General features: G+C 36.2%; 1 protein-coding gene across 2 annotated transcripts in view; it reads right to left on the bottom strand.

Annotated features, from left to right (window-relative positions):
* Window positions 1-664: 664 nt before the first annotated feature.
* The window catches only part of kiaa0753 (KIAA0753 ortholog), a 57,672-nt gene continuing 40,764 nt past the window's right edge, over window positions 665-17,572 (bottom strand). For both annotated transcript variants that reach the window (XM_073053478.1, XM_073053477.1), the window contains exons 13-17: window positions 15,967-16,137; window positions 14,248-14,329; window positions 10,107-10,227; window positions 9,174-9,395; window positions 665-5,270 (exon numbers count right to left, since the gene is read on the bottom strand). In XM_073053478.1, the coding sequence (XP_072909579.1) occupies window positions 5,099-5,270; window positions 9,174-9,395; window positions 10,107-10,227; window positions 14,248-14,329; window positions 15,967-16,137 (768 nt within the window). In that variant the 3' untranslated portion in view covers window positions 665-5,098. The remainder of the gene's footprint in view (window positions 5,271-9,173; window positions 9,396-10,106; window positions 10,228-14,247; window positions 14,330-15,966; window positions 16,138-17,572) is intronic.

Raw genomic sequence — 17,572 nt, forward strand, 5'->3', positions numbered from 1 at the left:
TTAATAGAGATGATCATTGAATGGTACTTGTGTGGTAAAATTGTTACTTGGCACACCTCACCCTAAGCCTGAATGTTGCCTAAGTTTTGCTGAAAGCAAATACGTCTGCTTGATTTCGTAAGAGTTGGCATTGACAGCAAGCATCCTCAATTCTGATCAAAAGATAAAGCAAATGACAGAGCTAAACACACCCTGTTGTGCTGTAGTGGTGGTGAGAAGTCTGGCCTTCAATAAATATTTACCTTTGTACTCAGTATGATTCCAACCAGCACAGATTTTTACTCTCACTAAGTCCCATTAAGTTCAATATTTGGTGCCACGCTTGTTCAAGCATTGCTTTCATCTCAAAGGCAAACCCAGTCGAATCACCTCTGGATTGCAGATACTTTCTCTCCAATGTATCAATCAATTGTGATAGAATACAAAGGAAGAAGAGTCAGCAGATTCAAGTTCCACTAGATAGTGCTGTCAACAACATGTGTAACTTTGTTAACAATAGAACTTTTTAACCAAACTGGATTTTATACTTCTTTTGTTGTGTCAGGTACTACAAAATAGCTAGATGTAAGGTTGCATGTAGAGTCAAACATCTAGATGTACATTAATATTTTAAGAACTGAGATTCATCCAAAGTGTAATAAATACCAGAGGGCAAGGAGGAATGTTAATTTCATTAAATATTTATAAATATAAAAATATTTTCCACAAAACAAAAATGTTCCAATGAGCTCAAGAATGAACTTCAAAAACTAATTATACAGGATTTGTATACATTCCAATTATTCATTCTTATAAATCAGAATCCAGTTTTTGTTTTTATGTGCCCAAGATATTTAAGAGTGAAGTTATTGGAAATACTAACTTGTACAATCTTTAAACCTCACATTAAAATAATTAGTTACAAATACAGAAACATTCAATTATATTCAAATACATCTGTTACCAGACTGTTTTAAAAAAAAAACTTGGCTTCAGGCTCAAAATCTGATTATATTGCTAGAAATCTCAACCTTCTATATTGTATATAAATAAAAGTTTATGGAGATGCCTGCATGATAACTATGGCTTCTAAATTACCCATTCCCTTCCTAAGCTCCTCAGCCCTTACCTCAATTTTGCTGAAGCAAAAATGAGCACACTGAACAATATCAGTGTTTGGTTTGTAAACTTAAAATGTAAGTTCGTTCAAAACTAACTGCTCTAAGTTGATTATTTACAGAAGTTCTTACAGGCTTATCCAAGGTCATACTAATTTGCTGAGATTTACATCTCCTGTCAAAGGCCAAGAATTTGCAATCCATTTGTAAACTTTGAATTTTAGCTCCTGATTAGGAACTAAGATGGTCTGCCTCACTGAGTCCAAATTTCAAAATGTAGAATTTTCACTTCCAGGCAAATTTATAACAGTTCACAATAAAGTTCTTTGGTTCTGCAAATACCAAATACAGAATAATGGTTTTAGTCCAATACAATACACATGTAAAAACATATGCAAAAATATATTTCAATTATAATTAACTTGCTGTACTACTTTTTAAATTTCAAAGGCACATTAAAAAGTATGAATAAAATCAGAAATACATTCCTTATGATTAAGTTCCAATTACGTTTTCTTCAAAATACTATTCTTAAAAAATGTTTTTACTTTTACTTTAAAATTACCCAGATAAATCCTGTTACCAAACTTTTTCTGACTAGGGACTTAGACAGAATTATCAGAGCACAATGAAGGGTTGTTGCTAGAATGACGCTGCACCAGCTATACAAAAATATTTTAAAACAAATAATGCAGCAAAGTAATTATAATTGAAATACACTTTTGCATAGGTTTTTATATTATACAGGTATGGCTTCTCAATGTTCCTTATTAAAATGGTGAAACAAGTGAATAAGATGCTGGAAATCTGGAGCAATGCACAAAGGAGCAGGAGGAACTCAGCAGGTCAGGCATCACCTATGGACTGTTGACGTATCAGGTCCTGATGAAAGGTCTTAATCTGAAACTGAAAGATCTGAAGGTAGATAAGTCACCTGGACCAAATAGTGTACGCCCCACAGTTCTGAAAGAGGTGACTAAAGAAATTGTGGAGGCATTAGTAATGATCTTATTGTAATCACTAGATTCCGGAAGACTGGAAAATTGCAAATGTCACTCCACTGTTCAAAAAGGGAGAGAAGCAGAACAAAAGAAACTCCAGGTCTTACCTCAGTAGTTGGGAAGATACACAGAGAACTTAGTTAGGTCTAAGAAAAGGGCTGAAATAGTGGGTGATTTTAGCTTTTTTAATATTGACTGAGGCCCCCTCTGTGCCAAGGGATTAGATATCAAAATGTAAGTGTAACCAGGAAAGTTTACTGCAGCAATATGTAGATGATCCTACTAGATAAGGAAGTACAATCTCCTTTTAGGAAATAAAGTTGGGAAAATGGTTCACATGTCAACAGGGGGGCAGTTGGGGACCAGTGACCATCATTCTATTAGTTTCAAGTTAGTTATGGAAAGCATAGGACTAGTCCTCAAGTTAAGGTCCTAAATTAGGGAAGGCTAATTTTGACAGCATCAAACAGGGACTCACAAAAGTTGTTTGGGAGCGGTTATTTGCAAGTATTAGGGCATCTGGGAGGCTTTTGAAAGTGAGGCAGGGAGAGTTCAGGGCCAGCATGTTCCTGTTAGAATGAAGGATAAGGCTGGCACATTTAAAGGATCAGTCTGGTATTTTAGTTAGTAACAAATGAAGTACCAGAAGACTAGGCGATGACTAATGTATGCCGTTTGGTAAGAAATGGCAGCAGGGATAAGCCTGGGAACTGTGAACTGGTAAGGAAGTTATTGGAAGGGATTCCAAGTGGCAGGACTTACTGGTATTTGGAAAGGCAAGGACTGATTTGGAATGGTCAGCAAGGCTTTGCTTGTGGGAAATCGTGCCTCAAGAAAATAAGTACGTTTATTTTTAAAGAGGTGATCACGTGGATTGATGCAGACAGAACAGTAAATGTTGTCTAGTATATTTTCACAAGGCTTCACTGGACCACGAGGTTAGATCACAAGGGATCCAGGGTGAGTTAGCAAATTGGATACAATATTGGCTTGGTAGTTGAAGTCAGAGGGGGGTGGTGGTGGACTGTTTTTCCAGTTTGAAGGCATGTGATATGCAGTGTGAAGCAGGGATCCGCACTGGGTGCTTTATTGCTTCTCATAAATATTTATGATCTGGATGAGAATGTAGATGGCATGAACTGTAATCCTGCAGATGACTCCATGGCATAGTGGCATTGAAAGAGGCTGTTTAAGGTTACAACAGGCTATAGTTGTAATCTGAGAAGGTGTATAAGAGAATGGCTAATGGAATTTAACTTGACAAAGTTCAAAGTAAATTTATTAACAAAGTCCACATACATCACCATATACAACCCTGAGATTCACTTTCTTGCAGGCATTCACAATAAATACAAAGAAACAAAAAGTAAAATAATAATAATGATAAATAAATAGGTAATATCAAGAGCCTGAGATGAAGAGTCCTTGTAAGTCCTTTACAACTGAAGTTAAACTAGGGTAGTTCATACACAGTAAGACGTGATGCCCCGTTGCTGAACAGAGAGAGCTTGGGGTATAAGTACATAGTTTCCTGAAAGTGGCAATACAGGTGGATAGGGTGGTGAACAAAGTGTACGGTATGCTTGTCTTCATTGGTTAAAGCATCAAGCACTGGAGTTGGGAGATCATATTACAGCTTTACAAAATTCTGTGGGGTTCCAGTTGCCACACAATAGGAAAGATGTGATAAACAGAGCACAGAAAAAATCACAAGGATGTTGTCTGGATTAGAGGTCTTGAGTTATAAAGAAAGATTAGACTGGCTGGTCCTGTTTTCTCTGGAGCAAAGGAGTCTGAGGGGTGACATGATAGAAGTACTGTATACAAAATTATGAGGGGTTAGACAGGGTAGATAGCCAGTGGTAAAGTTGACTAAAATGAGAAGACATAGGTTTAAGGTGAGAGCGAGGGGAAGTTTAAAGGGGCACTAGGGGGTAAATTTTTCCATTAAGTAGTTGGCACCTGGAACAAGCTGAAAAAGGAGATGGTGGAGGTAGAAACAGTAATAACATTGAGGGATCTAGACAAGTACTTGAATGAACAAGGCATAGATGGATTTGGAAATAATGCACATTAGTATAGACACAGTGTGCACAGGGCCTGTTTCTATGCTGTACAATTACTCGGATGAGTATGACACTTCAGTAAATTTTACCTCATCTTACTACAATCCATTCATTATAGTATGTTGTCACTTAATTCCAAAAACTGATACCCATTTAACAAGGAAATAAGTAAAGTAATTGTTTTCTCTGTTGCAGCCAGACCTATTTGTCCACAAAGCCTTGGGGATAAAATTTCAACAGTTCTGATGGAAAGCCATTATGATCAACAATTCCAGCAGGGAACTATTAGAAATATGTCCAGATATACAAAGAAAAGGAAAAGAAATTCTAAAATCTTGGTTAGATCTAAATATTTCTGTCATGTGAATATTAATATGTTGCTAACAAGATACTACATTGTCATATACAACATAATTCAGTAATTGCCAAAGAGCATGTTTAGTTTTACACATTGCTTTTAGAACATTAATCTCTATAAGGGTGAAAACAATTAAAATTTAAAATGTTTGACTGTATGTGTTTCTTGTGCTTTGCATATGAATTGCTTTCAAGTCAGGGCATTGCTCAGAAGTAAAGGTAACAGGTTTTTAAACAGTCAAAGCATCTGAGTAAAAATAATTTCTAATCAATCCTAGAAATTCAGCAGTACCAGTTTAAATATACAATTGACCAGCCACCAACTTGTAAAAATCAAGGAGGTCAAGTTCTACATTACATTGAAAATTTACTTTGTAACCTTAAGCATAAGAAGTGACATTAATACACCAGCTTTTAATCATTTAAATTTATGACAGAGTCTAGATAAAAAATTTTTAATGTACATTAAAAATATAATTGTCAATCAGATCAACAAGCAAATCTGTGATGCACATTCCATGTGTTATGCACGTTATAAACATTTTCAGGTGAGAGCTTACAGTTTTCTTTAAAGTATTTACACAGTACATCCCTCCTGTAGGGATACCAGCGATTGCTTAGTTTTGCTTTCCTGCTCCACGGGCTGCATAAATTCAGCAGTGAACAAGGCTTCAGCATACTCCTCACACGCATCCTGGAATTCAGCAGCAACATCACTTATACCTTCTTCCATTAATTCTTCAGCCAAGCTTAGAAAAAAAGGGGAGGACATGTCAGAAAAGTCACCTAATGCATAATTCTACAAGTTTATCAAAGATTAGCAGGTAAACTTGCAATATGAAAACATATTTACCTGTTTATCACCAAGCAATAGAGTAATACAATAATTAGTATTTCCTCATCACTAAAAATTTCCTCATGTAAAAAAATAAGCTATAATAGAAAATGCTAGAGTAGAAATTAAAATTCCATTCTGACACTGCTATTCTCACTTCAACACTTGAAGAAAATATATTCTAGATTTCTAATTTAGTGTGTAATATTCTGTATGTTGCATTTCTACTAGGCAAATAAGGTTTCAACATATTTTCAATGTTTTCTCTAAATGCACATCATAATTTTGCAATTCCATCAGTTAAATACAATTAAATATAATTTTTTAAGTTGGAGCAAATCACCTTTGTCTGTCATCTGTACTGCTTCCAATTTAAAAACTCAATATAACTCAAAATCTAATTAAACGAAAGTGACTGGGCCAATTCCTTTAAATAAAACTGAAGTTTAAAGTTCAGAAATATTAAATGGGTAAATGAACATTTTTAAAAAAATGCAAGTTAAATTTTCCGTTTTCGTTGACAGATTTTTTGCAGTATAAAGTTCTTCACAGATTAACTATGAAATCTTGTTCTATTTAAAACAAAAATAAGGCTGGTTCAGCCAATACTGAAGTATAATGGCATCTTGCCACCAACTTAATTTCATAAATATCATCTTAAATTCCCAGATGAACTGTAACAATTAATTTTGTAAACGATAGTTACTCGCTGAATTGTGAAGCAAAGAGGAAAAAAATCTGGGGAAATAATATGTAGTATGATTAAACTGGGTATTTTGTTTTACAACAAATAGCAAATTAAAAACAGTTATGAAAATTATGTACACAGTTTTAATATAAAAAACTTACTGTTTATATCTCCACACATTTTTTGACATTACCTCAAAACAGTTTTCATTTAGTTTTAGTCCCTCTGAGACTTCTACTAATATCAGGTTATCCTTTTCACAAATGGGGGAGAAAGATCAATGCTTTGCCTAAATGACCCTACTTACATTAATCAAAACAAATTTTATGGAAGACATAAATTATAAACAAAGAATCAGAATTAGATTTAATTTCACCGGCATATGTTGTGAAATCTGTTAACTTTACGGCAGCAGTACATAGAAAGTGGGCACATCCTGGGTGGTGGGGATCCCTAACAATGGATGATGCCTTCCTATGGCACCACTCCTTGAAGATGTCTTGGATACTACGGAGGCTTGTAACGATGATGGAGCTGACTAATTTAGAAGTTTCTGCAACTTACTTTGATCTTGTACAGTAGCATCATTCCCCCCCCCCCAATACCAGACAATGATGCAGCCAGTCACAATGCTCTCCATAGTACATTTGTAGAAGTTTTTGAGTTTTTTAATTGACAACCAAATCTCCTAAGACTCCTGATGACATATAGTTGTTGTCTTGTCTTCTTTATAGCTGCATCAATATGTTGCGTCCAGGTCAGGTCCTCAGAGATACTGAGGCCCAGGACTTTGAAATTGTTCACTCTCTCCACTTCTGATCCCTCTATCAGGATTGGCTTGTGTTCCCTCATCTTACCCTCTTTGAAGTCCACAATCAGCTCTTTGGTCTTACCTACGTTGAGTGCAAGGTTGTTACTGCGGCACCACTCAGCTAACTGGTATATCTTGCTCCTGTACACCTTTTTATGGTGTATGGTTGTATAAAAATGGTTGTATCATCAGTAAATTAGTAAATGGCATTTATCACATTCACTGTGATGTGCCAGTGTTGATTGTCAGTGAAGTAGAGATGTTATTTCCAATCCGCACAGATTGTGGTCTTCTGGTTAGGAAGTCGAGGATTCAGTTGCAGATGGAGTTACAGAGCCCTAGGTTCTGTTGCTTTTCAATCAGGACTGTAGGAATGATGATGTTAAATGCTGAGTATAGGCTCTAAACAGCACCCTGACATGGGTATTCTGGAAATATTCCATCTAGAAGCACATCTTTTTCATTCCCCTCCCCTTTCTTAAGGAGGTTAAACTTACCCCATGACACATATGATAATTGTTCCACATTCTTTTCACTGATATAGAATATCAGGATATAGGGGCCCCACCTTAATGTAGCGATTGGCACGATGCTATTACAGCTTGGGGTGTTCTGGAGTTCAAAATTCAACTCTTGCGCCATTCTGTAAGGAGTCTCTGGGTATGTCCTCCCCATGGATTGCATGCAGGTTCCCCGGATGCTCTGGTTTTCTTCCACAGTCCAGAAACGTACCAGGTAAATTAATTGTTTATTGTAAATTGTCCCATGATTAGGTCAGGGTTAATCGGGTTCGTGGGGTTGCTGGGGTGGCACGTCTTGAAGGCCCGGACAGGCTTACTCCATGTTGTGTCGCTAAATAAAATTAACTTTTCCACTCTGGAGCTGTTCATATACTGTAGCTCTAGACAGTTGGTTAGGCTAAAGTACAGGAGATTGCTTTTGATGCACATTTTCTTTAATCTAGTGAAAAGTAAAACCAAACGAAACTGCAGACATGAAGAGGAGACTGTTGGAGAAATACCCTGGGTTTGTGGAAAGAACTTTAACAGCTTAGTGCAAACACCTTCACGATATTCTTTGGGATGACCACAGTCAGAACAAATGTGGATGTTCTTTTCAGTTACTGACTGACCTAATGCATTTCTAACACTTGCTCAGTTCACTGCACATGCTCTGCCTACAGTTCTGGTTCCTTTTCAATGAGCATGTCAAACAACATGTTGATACTCTTGACATAAATCTAACATTGGCCTACTAGTGGCTTACCACTAGACTCCCCAACCACTTTTTACTCTGACTCAATTTGAATGAATGAAATTATTACTTCTGCAATTACTAAGAACTGGCTATGTCCTTCATGTTGGAAAACTAGTATAAAAGTGTACATAAGTTTGCTTTAAGTGAAATAATACATTAACACAAACTAAATGGAAGTATTAGTAATCACTTAACTAGAAAATGGACATAAAACCCAGAAAAATCAATTGGTTAAGTCTTCACTAAATAATAGCTGTCAGAAAGTTAACACTTGTCCATTAAGGACTACTTTATTAAGCAGAATCTCAGATGGTGACAAGGAGGCACACAGAAGTTAGATAAAATGATGTCACAACAACCTTGTACTCAACGTAAGACCAAGGAATGGATTGTGATGGGGAAGTTGGGAAAACACACCAGTCCTCATTAAGGAAGGGAAAGTGGAAAGGGTGAATAGGTTCAAGATCCTGGGTGTAAACATCTCAGAAGATCTATCCTGGGCTCAACTTATTAATGCAATTACAAAGAAGGCACGCTAGCTGCTACACTTCATTAGGAGTTTGAGGAGATTTGGAATGTCACCCAAGACTCTAACAAATTTCTACAGATGTATTGTGAAGAACATTCTTACTGCTTGCATCACCATCTGGTATGGAGGCTCAGATGTACAGAATCACAAAACCTGCTAAAGGTTGTTGGCTCAGTTCGCTCCATCATGGGCATTAGCTTCCCCAGCAGTGATGACATCGTCAAAGAGTGGTGCCTCAAGACTGCAGGATCCATCATTAAGGACCCTCACCATCTAGGACATGCCCTCTTCTCATTACTATCATCACGAAGGAGGTACAGGAATCTGAAGACACACACTCAACATTTTAGGAGCATCTTCTTCCCCTCTGCCATTTTGTTCTCTGCACTATTTTTGATATTTATTTCTTATTGCAACATAACAATTTTTTATGTATTGGACTGTAATGCTGCCATTGATTTCATCACACGTCAGTGATAATAAATCTGATTCCGATATGCGATAGTTTCTCAAAAATATACAAATTCATTACCTTTTAGCAATTAACCATGGGTTAAAATTTCCCACAGCTTCATGCGAAATCATTTTTAGATACAGATTGAATCTTTCACAGTAGTTAAGGATATTCTGAACCATTTTTTGTGGAATGCTAAGAACAGTACCACTTCCTTTCTCCTTGGACGGTTTCTGCACCAAAGGTTCCAACAATGAAGCAGGTTCAGGCCTTCCACCGCATTCTAAGTCATCAAGTGTTCTAAATTAAAACAAGATAAAAATTATTACAATAAAACTTATTTTAACTAAATCACCTCCGGTATAATCTCAGCTAAAATTTGAATATAATTTACCTGTTAGTTATAAAAGATTACACAATGAAAACAATGTAACATGAAAATAAATATGACAAATAAAATTGAATTTCTTGTCTGTTTTATGATTTCATTTAATTTATTTTTGCCAAATTCATTTTAAAAATATAATTGCTAATTGAATAAGTAAAAAGAAAACCAAATTACCTTTCTAACATGTCTATGACTGCTTTCATCCATGCCTCCAGCAAGTAGTTTCTTTGAAAATTGTGACACAAATATACTAAGACAAACTAATCAAGCTAAAGGAGAATCAGGGAGCCAAATAAATACACTTCGAGACTTCAGAGCTATTTTGCTTCGCTCATTAAAGAGCTTGCTCATTTTTTTTCTTTCAAAGTGTAACAAAGCTACAATTGTAGCAAGCCTGAAGTATTAGCATCTTCTGAGTATGTGTCAGAGATTTTATTTCTTTTCCTACATAAATTTCATGAGAGGAAATCTAATTCAATATCTCAAATTTCAGGGTGATAATCCGATGAATTCTACAAGGGTGAAATTCTGTGACATGGGGATTACCTGTAACAAGAGGAGGGAAAGGGATGGATCATTAATTCAATTATCAAAAAGAAAAAAATGCAACCTTCACAACTCACTCTGCTTCTATAGACCTTGGATTTATTTCATCCAACATGGGTTCACTTTGCTTGAACGCTCTGCTTATCCTAATTGGCTGTGGAGTATGCGGTTGTGTGTCAATCTGGACAAACTCTCTTTCTGTGAGAACACAAATATACAAAGAACATTTTTTAGATGGCATGTCAGCATTGTTTTTGAAGTAATAAAATACATGAGCATGTTTCAGTTCTGCATTTTAGAAACGCCCTATCAGGTGAGATGCTTAGATTTATTAAAACAAAATCTTAGTATGTTAATCAACCAAATTTTACTTTCATAAAAGTATTTAAGCATATCAATACTATTGATGATACTTTATTTCATACAAATCATCTTCTCTACTCAAAAGACAAACTACAAGGCAACCAATAATTTCTCCTACTTAAACGTACTGAATAGCTCTGAAGCAGTGGAGGAGGTGGAAAAGATTTATATAAATGCAACAGCAATACTAAGAGGTTAAATGTATCAGAAATGTAGCTAAAACAGAAGAAGGGTTGATAGAGTGGCATATTAGATATGCTTAAAATTATGGACTAATTTAATTGGACTAACATTTAAAAATACTTGCTTGTTTGAGGAGATCAGAACAGGTGACATACAAAGTCACAATTTCAACTGAATCAGTTTGCACACAGCAAGATCTTACAATGACCAGGTAGTCTATTTCAAGATATTGTTGTTGACCTGTACTTGGGGATAGAACTTTAGTGTTCTATCAAATAGTACCTAGATTCTTTCATACTGATATAAAGGGGTTTGAATTTTACATCTCATCTGATAAGATGGTATAAAAAGGCCACTTGTGTGATGACATGAATAACTGTCACTGTGAGTAAGAAGAAAATCAAATGGATAATAAAAAGGGGAAAATGGAAATTGGAAACAGACAAATGAAGATCAAAGAATCCTTCAATGAGGAATGGAAATGAAAAGAGTAAAGACTATTAAAAGGAATAAATAGAGAACAGACAGACATACTTTATTGATCCCGAGAGAAATTGGGTTTTGTTACAGCTGCACCACCAAGAATAGTGAAGAAATATAGCAATATAAAACCATAGATAATTAAATAATAATGTTAATCATGCTGTGGAAAAAAATAAGTCCAGGACCAGCCTATTGGCTCAGGGTGTCTGATACTCCGAGGGAGGAATTGTAAAGTTTGATGGCCACAGGTAGGAATGACTTCCTATGACGCTCAGTGTTATATCTCGGTGGAATGAGTCTCTGGCTGAATGTACTCCTGTGCCTAACCAGTACGTTATGGAGTGGATGGGAGTCGTTGTCCAAGATGGCATGCAACTTGGACAGCATCCTCTTTTTGGACACCACAGACACCAGTATACAACAAGAAAAATTGAACACATAAAGGTAAAGCACATAGAGGAAACAAAATGAAATCTATCACTAAGACTGGTGTCTGAACTGTTGGAGATGAGGTGTGGAATTACAGTCAGTGACAATTATCCAAAGATAAAAGGTTTGGTGACTATTTGAGCAAATATGGACTCAAAAAAAAAAGAAGATTTTTTGGCTTACTTGATTTTTGATTGGGTAATGCAAGACGGTATGAGTGCAATGTAGTTTATTGATGTGTATATCTTTAAAACCAGAACAGAGAACTATTGTGCAGGGAGAAACAACAGTTAACCATTGATAACCTTTCATTAGAGTGAAATAAAGTTTCAATTTTAAATTACAGAGAAGGGAAGGGGGTGGGAATGTAGAGTGAACAAGAGGAATGGTCTTGATAAGGTGGTGACCAAGAGAGACTGTAATGCAAATGGTGATGTTACCACCTGAAAGAGGGTATTGAAGTACATGGTGAGGTTGTGGAAGAAAAGAGGATCAAGTACTGGACAAGAAGATGTCATATAAAGTATAATGTGGGAAAATGTGAGGTTCTTTGTTGAGAAGAGAAGTACATTTTTTAAACTGATGGGAACATCATAAATGATGGTGTAAAGTACAGTTAAGCAAATGGTCTAATTGAAAGTACAAATGTCCCTCCATAGATTCTGCCTTGCCATATTAAGTATTTCCAGCATTCTCTTTTATTTCTTCCCTCTCTTCTGTTGTTGTTCATTATCTACTCTTATCACCAGGTCAATGATTTACATCAGAGAACCCTTCACCACCCTTTCAGCTGGCAACATCACCATTTGTATTACTGTCTGTCTTTTCTTCACCCCTATCACAGACCATTCCTTTGTTCTTTCCATATCTTCTTGAAGTAGGGACATTTCCTAACTTTCAACTTTCATCAGAATGAGGTATCAAGTTTAATAGATAGATAGATAGATAGATAGATAGATACTTTATTCATCCCCATGGGGAAATTCAACTTTTTTTCCAATGTCCCATACACTTGTTGTAGCAAAACTAATTACATACAATACTTAACTCAGTAAAAAATATGATATGCATCTAAATCACTATCTCAAAAAGCATTAATAATAGCTTTTAAAAAGTTCTTAAGTCCTGGCGGTAGAATTGTAAAGCCTAATGGCATTGGGGAGTATTGACCTCTTCATCCTGTCTGAGGAGCATTGCATCGATAGTAACCTGTCGCTTTCTAGTTAACTTTCTATTATTTCTCCCTCCCCAGATACCGCTGAGGATTTCCAGCAATTTCTAACTTTACTTCGTAGCCTCTAAATCCTTGCTGGGAAGTAGCTATTAGTATATTGGGTGTAGGGATGTTGTTATAAATACATATAATCTAGAAATGCGGAGAATATTCAAATGACAAAGCAGAGCTAAACCAAGATCAGACCTTTAAGTTTCCTGTTGTGCTGCACAGGAATACTGATTCTATGATATGCAGAAAATAGTCAGACATAATGAAAAAGGTCGTAACTTTTGAAAAGGAGAAAGTAAAAAATAATGTGTATAAAAATGAACTGGAACATTCCAACATCTCACCGGATGAGGATTCTGTTAGATCAGCAGTACTACTTTTATGGTTGAATAGCCATGAGGATTTTTCTCTTGCGTGTACTGCTATGCTTAAAGGAAGGGAAATAAACTTGAGGAATTTATGGCAATTATAAGTAGATGTTGATTTAATACCCACAGAATCATGAATGCAAACAGATGTTGAAAACAATCACTTTGGAGTTAATATTTTTTTAAGTGAGTAGAACAAGTAAATATAGTAAGTCTGATATTACCCTATTTATTTCCATCAAGTTTGTTCCATTTTCTACAATAAACATGACTTTTATTTATTGTAATGTTTGATTTAGCTCTGCTTTGTCATTTGATTTTGTCTTTATGTCTATTTATAAAAACATTCCCACACCCCATATACTAATAGATACTCCCCAACAAAGATTCGTCTAAATCCAAGTAAATGATGATGCGACCTACAAATTTTTGTTAGAAAAAGCACAATAATTCAAGAACATCTCCCTGGAGTACATAGATTAATTTGCATTTTTAATGCTAATGCATTCAGTGATCCATAAAGGATTGGCAAGTCTATTTTTTTCCTGGGAATACAATCAAACATAACTTGCGTTACTGTCTTGGAACAGATCTGCTACTTCTTTTCAAACATTAATAGAATACAAATACATTCTTTCCATTTTTCCAATCTCTCAACATTCTGTTCAATGCCACGAAATAGCTGAAAACATAATTATATTAAGATAAAGGAAAAAAGCAAATAATCTGATGACTCATCTGGCCTGTTAACCAATAGGTACAAGCAGTTTAATATCAAAAATTTAGAAGCAACAACATTTATCTTGTTCTTCTTAGGACACTTCTCCACCAGTCAGTTTGATGGCACAGGTCAGGTTAACAACTTCAGAGACTGTAACTGTGCACAACAGATGAAAAGCTTGCTAACACGAGGAAATCTGCAGATGCTGGAAATTCAAGCAACACACACAAAATGCTGGTGGAACACAGCAGGCCAGGCAGCATCTAAAGGGAGAAGCACTATCGACGTTTTGGGCCAAGACCCTTCATTCCTAATGAAGGGTCTCGGCCCGAAACGTCGACAGTGCTTCTCCCTATAGATGCTGGCTGGCCTGCTGTGTTCCACCAGCATTTTGTGTGAAAAGCTTGCTAATACAGGAAAGTCACTAATGTACAGAAAATAATTACCTTGCTTTTCTTCCTCTGCCCAGAAAACAGGATCGGCATATTCAATTTGACACATTCTTCTACGAACTGACTCCTGGTATCTCTAGCAAAAAGAAAAAAAGTGTTGTCAAATTGCCCAAGTTATAAACCTTTTATTGTGCTCTATAATGTGGAAGAAAAATACAACTACATGTATCTGAATTTAAAAGGTGAATTTTCTGCTTAAGAGCAGAACTTGAATATATTTTTTCTCCTTTAATAATAGGAATTTAGCATCATAATCAAAATCAGAATATCACTGGAATATGTCAAGAAAGTTTTTTGGGGGCTGCAGTACATTGCAATATATAATAAAAAATCTGTAAATTAAAATAAGAAATATATTTTTAAAAATTAAATATGTAGTGCAAAAGGAGCAAATAAAATGAGGTAGTGGTCATAGTTTCAAAGCATTTAATGTGATTTGCAAGGCATTTCCCACCCTGTAATTCATTACTGTAGACTATTTTGACTTAAAAAAATGTTAATTAAAAGTATTGTGATTCGAATGGGTTCAGGTCTCAAAGCTTCTTGTGCATATTCAGAAGAAACACAAATGGTATAAAATAGGTTGGTTGTCAAGTTAGTGATTTTACAATAGATGTCCATAATAGAATAATGAGATCTTGTTGAAAACCATTTGTTTATTTAGCGATTCAGCATGGAGTAGGCTCTTCTAGCCCTTTAGCAACGCTGTCCCAGCAACCCACAACCATCCCAATTAATCCTAACTTCATCACGGGACAATTTACAATGACCAATCTTTGGACTGTGGGAGGAAACCAAAGAACCCAGGGAAACCTACACATTCCACAGGGAGGATGTATACAGATTCCTTACAGGTGGCGACAGAATTGACCTCCGATGCCCCAAGCTGTAATAATGTCACGCTAAACGCCAGGCTACCATGGCGCCCCTATATTCTGAAGTTTTTGCATTTGTTCATTTCAAAGGAAGTTTATTTGGATATGACAATAATTTTCTGCTACTGTGCTGAGTAATATGATATACTCTTGTAAAATGAATGCAGAGGGCAGAAAATGTGGCCAGCTAATCCACAACAGGTAACCTTCAGTAATTTTATTCAGAACTGGATCGTATGGACCGATCCCAAAGTATGGCAGTGTTCTTTCTGGGCAGCCATGCAATATAATGAATAATAATCTCAAGGATATTTGGCACACAGAGGGTATAAAATCATAGATCTCTCTATACAGCCTACTGGAGCTCCAGTATTCGCCATGAGGAAAAGCAAGAAACACATTATATAAAGATCATGTGGAATACTTCCATTCATCTACAAGTAGACTTATCAAGGACATCAAGAGACCAAGAACAAGACTAGGAGTGAGAGGAACTGCAAAGAAAGAATAAACAAAGAAATTCTACTTGTTTTGCCATGACACCAAGGATTGTGTAAGTTGTTAGTCACTTCTGCCACAGGTACAGAGGGGAGCCAAAGATTTTGAAAATTTGTAATTATATAGTGGATTTTTTAAAACAAGAATTATGATTTTAATTTCTGAACAGCAGAATTGTAGCAATTAATTGCAATGTCCATGATGCCTCTATGATGTATGGCCAGAAGTAGAAACTAGTTTTTTCAGATTATTGGTGGTGCTGGACTTTTGTCAAAGACAGGGACGTATCTAATGAGTAGGAACCAAAAAAAATTAGACAATATGATTAATAAGTATTTACTTCCATCTCTTCCATCCTTTGTAGCAGGTTCTCTAGTGTAGGACCATCTTGCATCACCAAAGCTTCGGAATGAACTTTTGCATTTAACTCCATACTCAGTAATTCTTGTGCTGTGTCCTCCAGCAGCTCATCTAATATCTTTTCACTGAGAAAGTCTGCACTGGCTGCAGCCTGGAGGATTATTACAAAAATACTGCTTTAATGTTAGCAATGGCAGTCACACTCTTGCACAAGAGTCAAAAGCTTCAAAAAAATGTTTATGTAAATGGAGAATTCGTTTATTTTCAAAGCAAGAGTAATTACTAGATTTGATTTTAAGTGCTCAAGGACAAAAATACAGCAATTATCAAAGTTCAAAAGTTCAGAGTAGATTTTTTTTATTAAAGTACATATATGTCATCATAGGTATTCACAGTAAGTACAAGAAACACAACAGAATCAATGAAAGGCAATAAGTACCCAATAGGACAGAAAACAACTGATCTGCAAAAAGACAACAAACTGTACAAATACAAAAAGACAGAAAAAATAGTATCAATAATTAAATAAGCAATAAATATCAAGAATACTAGACGAAGAGTCCTTTATAGTGAGTCCAGTTCAGTGATGGGTGAGTGATGTTGAGTGAAGTTATCCCCTCTGGTTCAAGAGCCTGATGTTGAGAGGTGATAACTGTTACTGAACCTGATGTTGTGGGTCCTGAGGCTCCTGTACCTTCTTCCTGATTGCAGCAGGCAGAAGAGAGGATGTTCTGGATGGTGGGGGTCCTTGATGATGGATGCTGCTTTCCTGTGTCAAATGTGCTCAATGGTGGGGAGGGCTTTACCAATGATGAACTGAACCATATCATTATTTTTTGTAGTATTTTCCTTTCAAGGGCATTGGTTATTCTCTACCAGACCATGTTGCAGCCAGTCAATATACTCTCCACCAAATCTATAGAAACTTGTTAGCTTTAGATGATACACTGAACCTTCGCAAACTTCTAAGTAGAGGCTGCAGTGCTTTCTTCATAATTTCACCTTCATAATTTATGTGCTGGACCCAAGACAGATCCTCTGAAATTGTAACACTGAGGAATTTAAATTTGCTCACCATTTCCATCTCTGATGCCCTAATGAGGACTGGCTCATGGACCTCTTGTTTCCTTCTCCTGAAGTTAATAATCAGCTCCTTGGTCTTGCTGACATTGAGTGAGAGGTTGCTGTTATTGCACCACTCAGCCAGATTTTCAGTCTCAGTCCTATACAATGATTCATCATCACTTTTGATTTGGCCAACAACAGTGGTGTCGTTAGCAAATTTAAATGTGGCATTGGAGATGTGCCTCACAGTCATAAGTATAAAGCATAAGTATGTGCTGATGGAAATTGTGGAGGAATCGTTGATGCCAACCCAACCTGACTGGGGTCTGCAAATGAGGAAATCGAGGATCCAGTTGCACAAGAGGAGTAATAAGGCCAAGGTCTTGAAGGTCACTGATTAGTTTTGAGGTGATGATGATATTGAATGCTGAGCTGTAGACAATGAAGAGCATCCTGATATATGCACCTTCGCTGTCCAAATGTTCTAGGGTTGAGTGAAGAGCCAATGAAATGGCAAGTGC

The sequence above is a fragment of the Hemitrygon akajei genome, chromosome 8 (assembly GCF_048418815.1).
Source record: "Hemitrygon akajei chromosome 8, sHemAka1.3, whole genome shotgun sequence".
Classification (NCBI taxonomy): Eukaryota; Metazoa; Chordata; class Chondrichthyes; order Myliobatiformes; family Dasyatidae; genus Hemitrygon; species Hemitrygon akajei.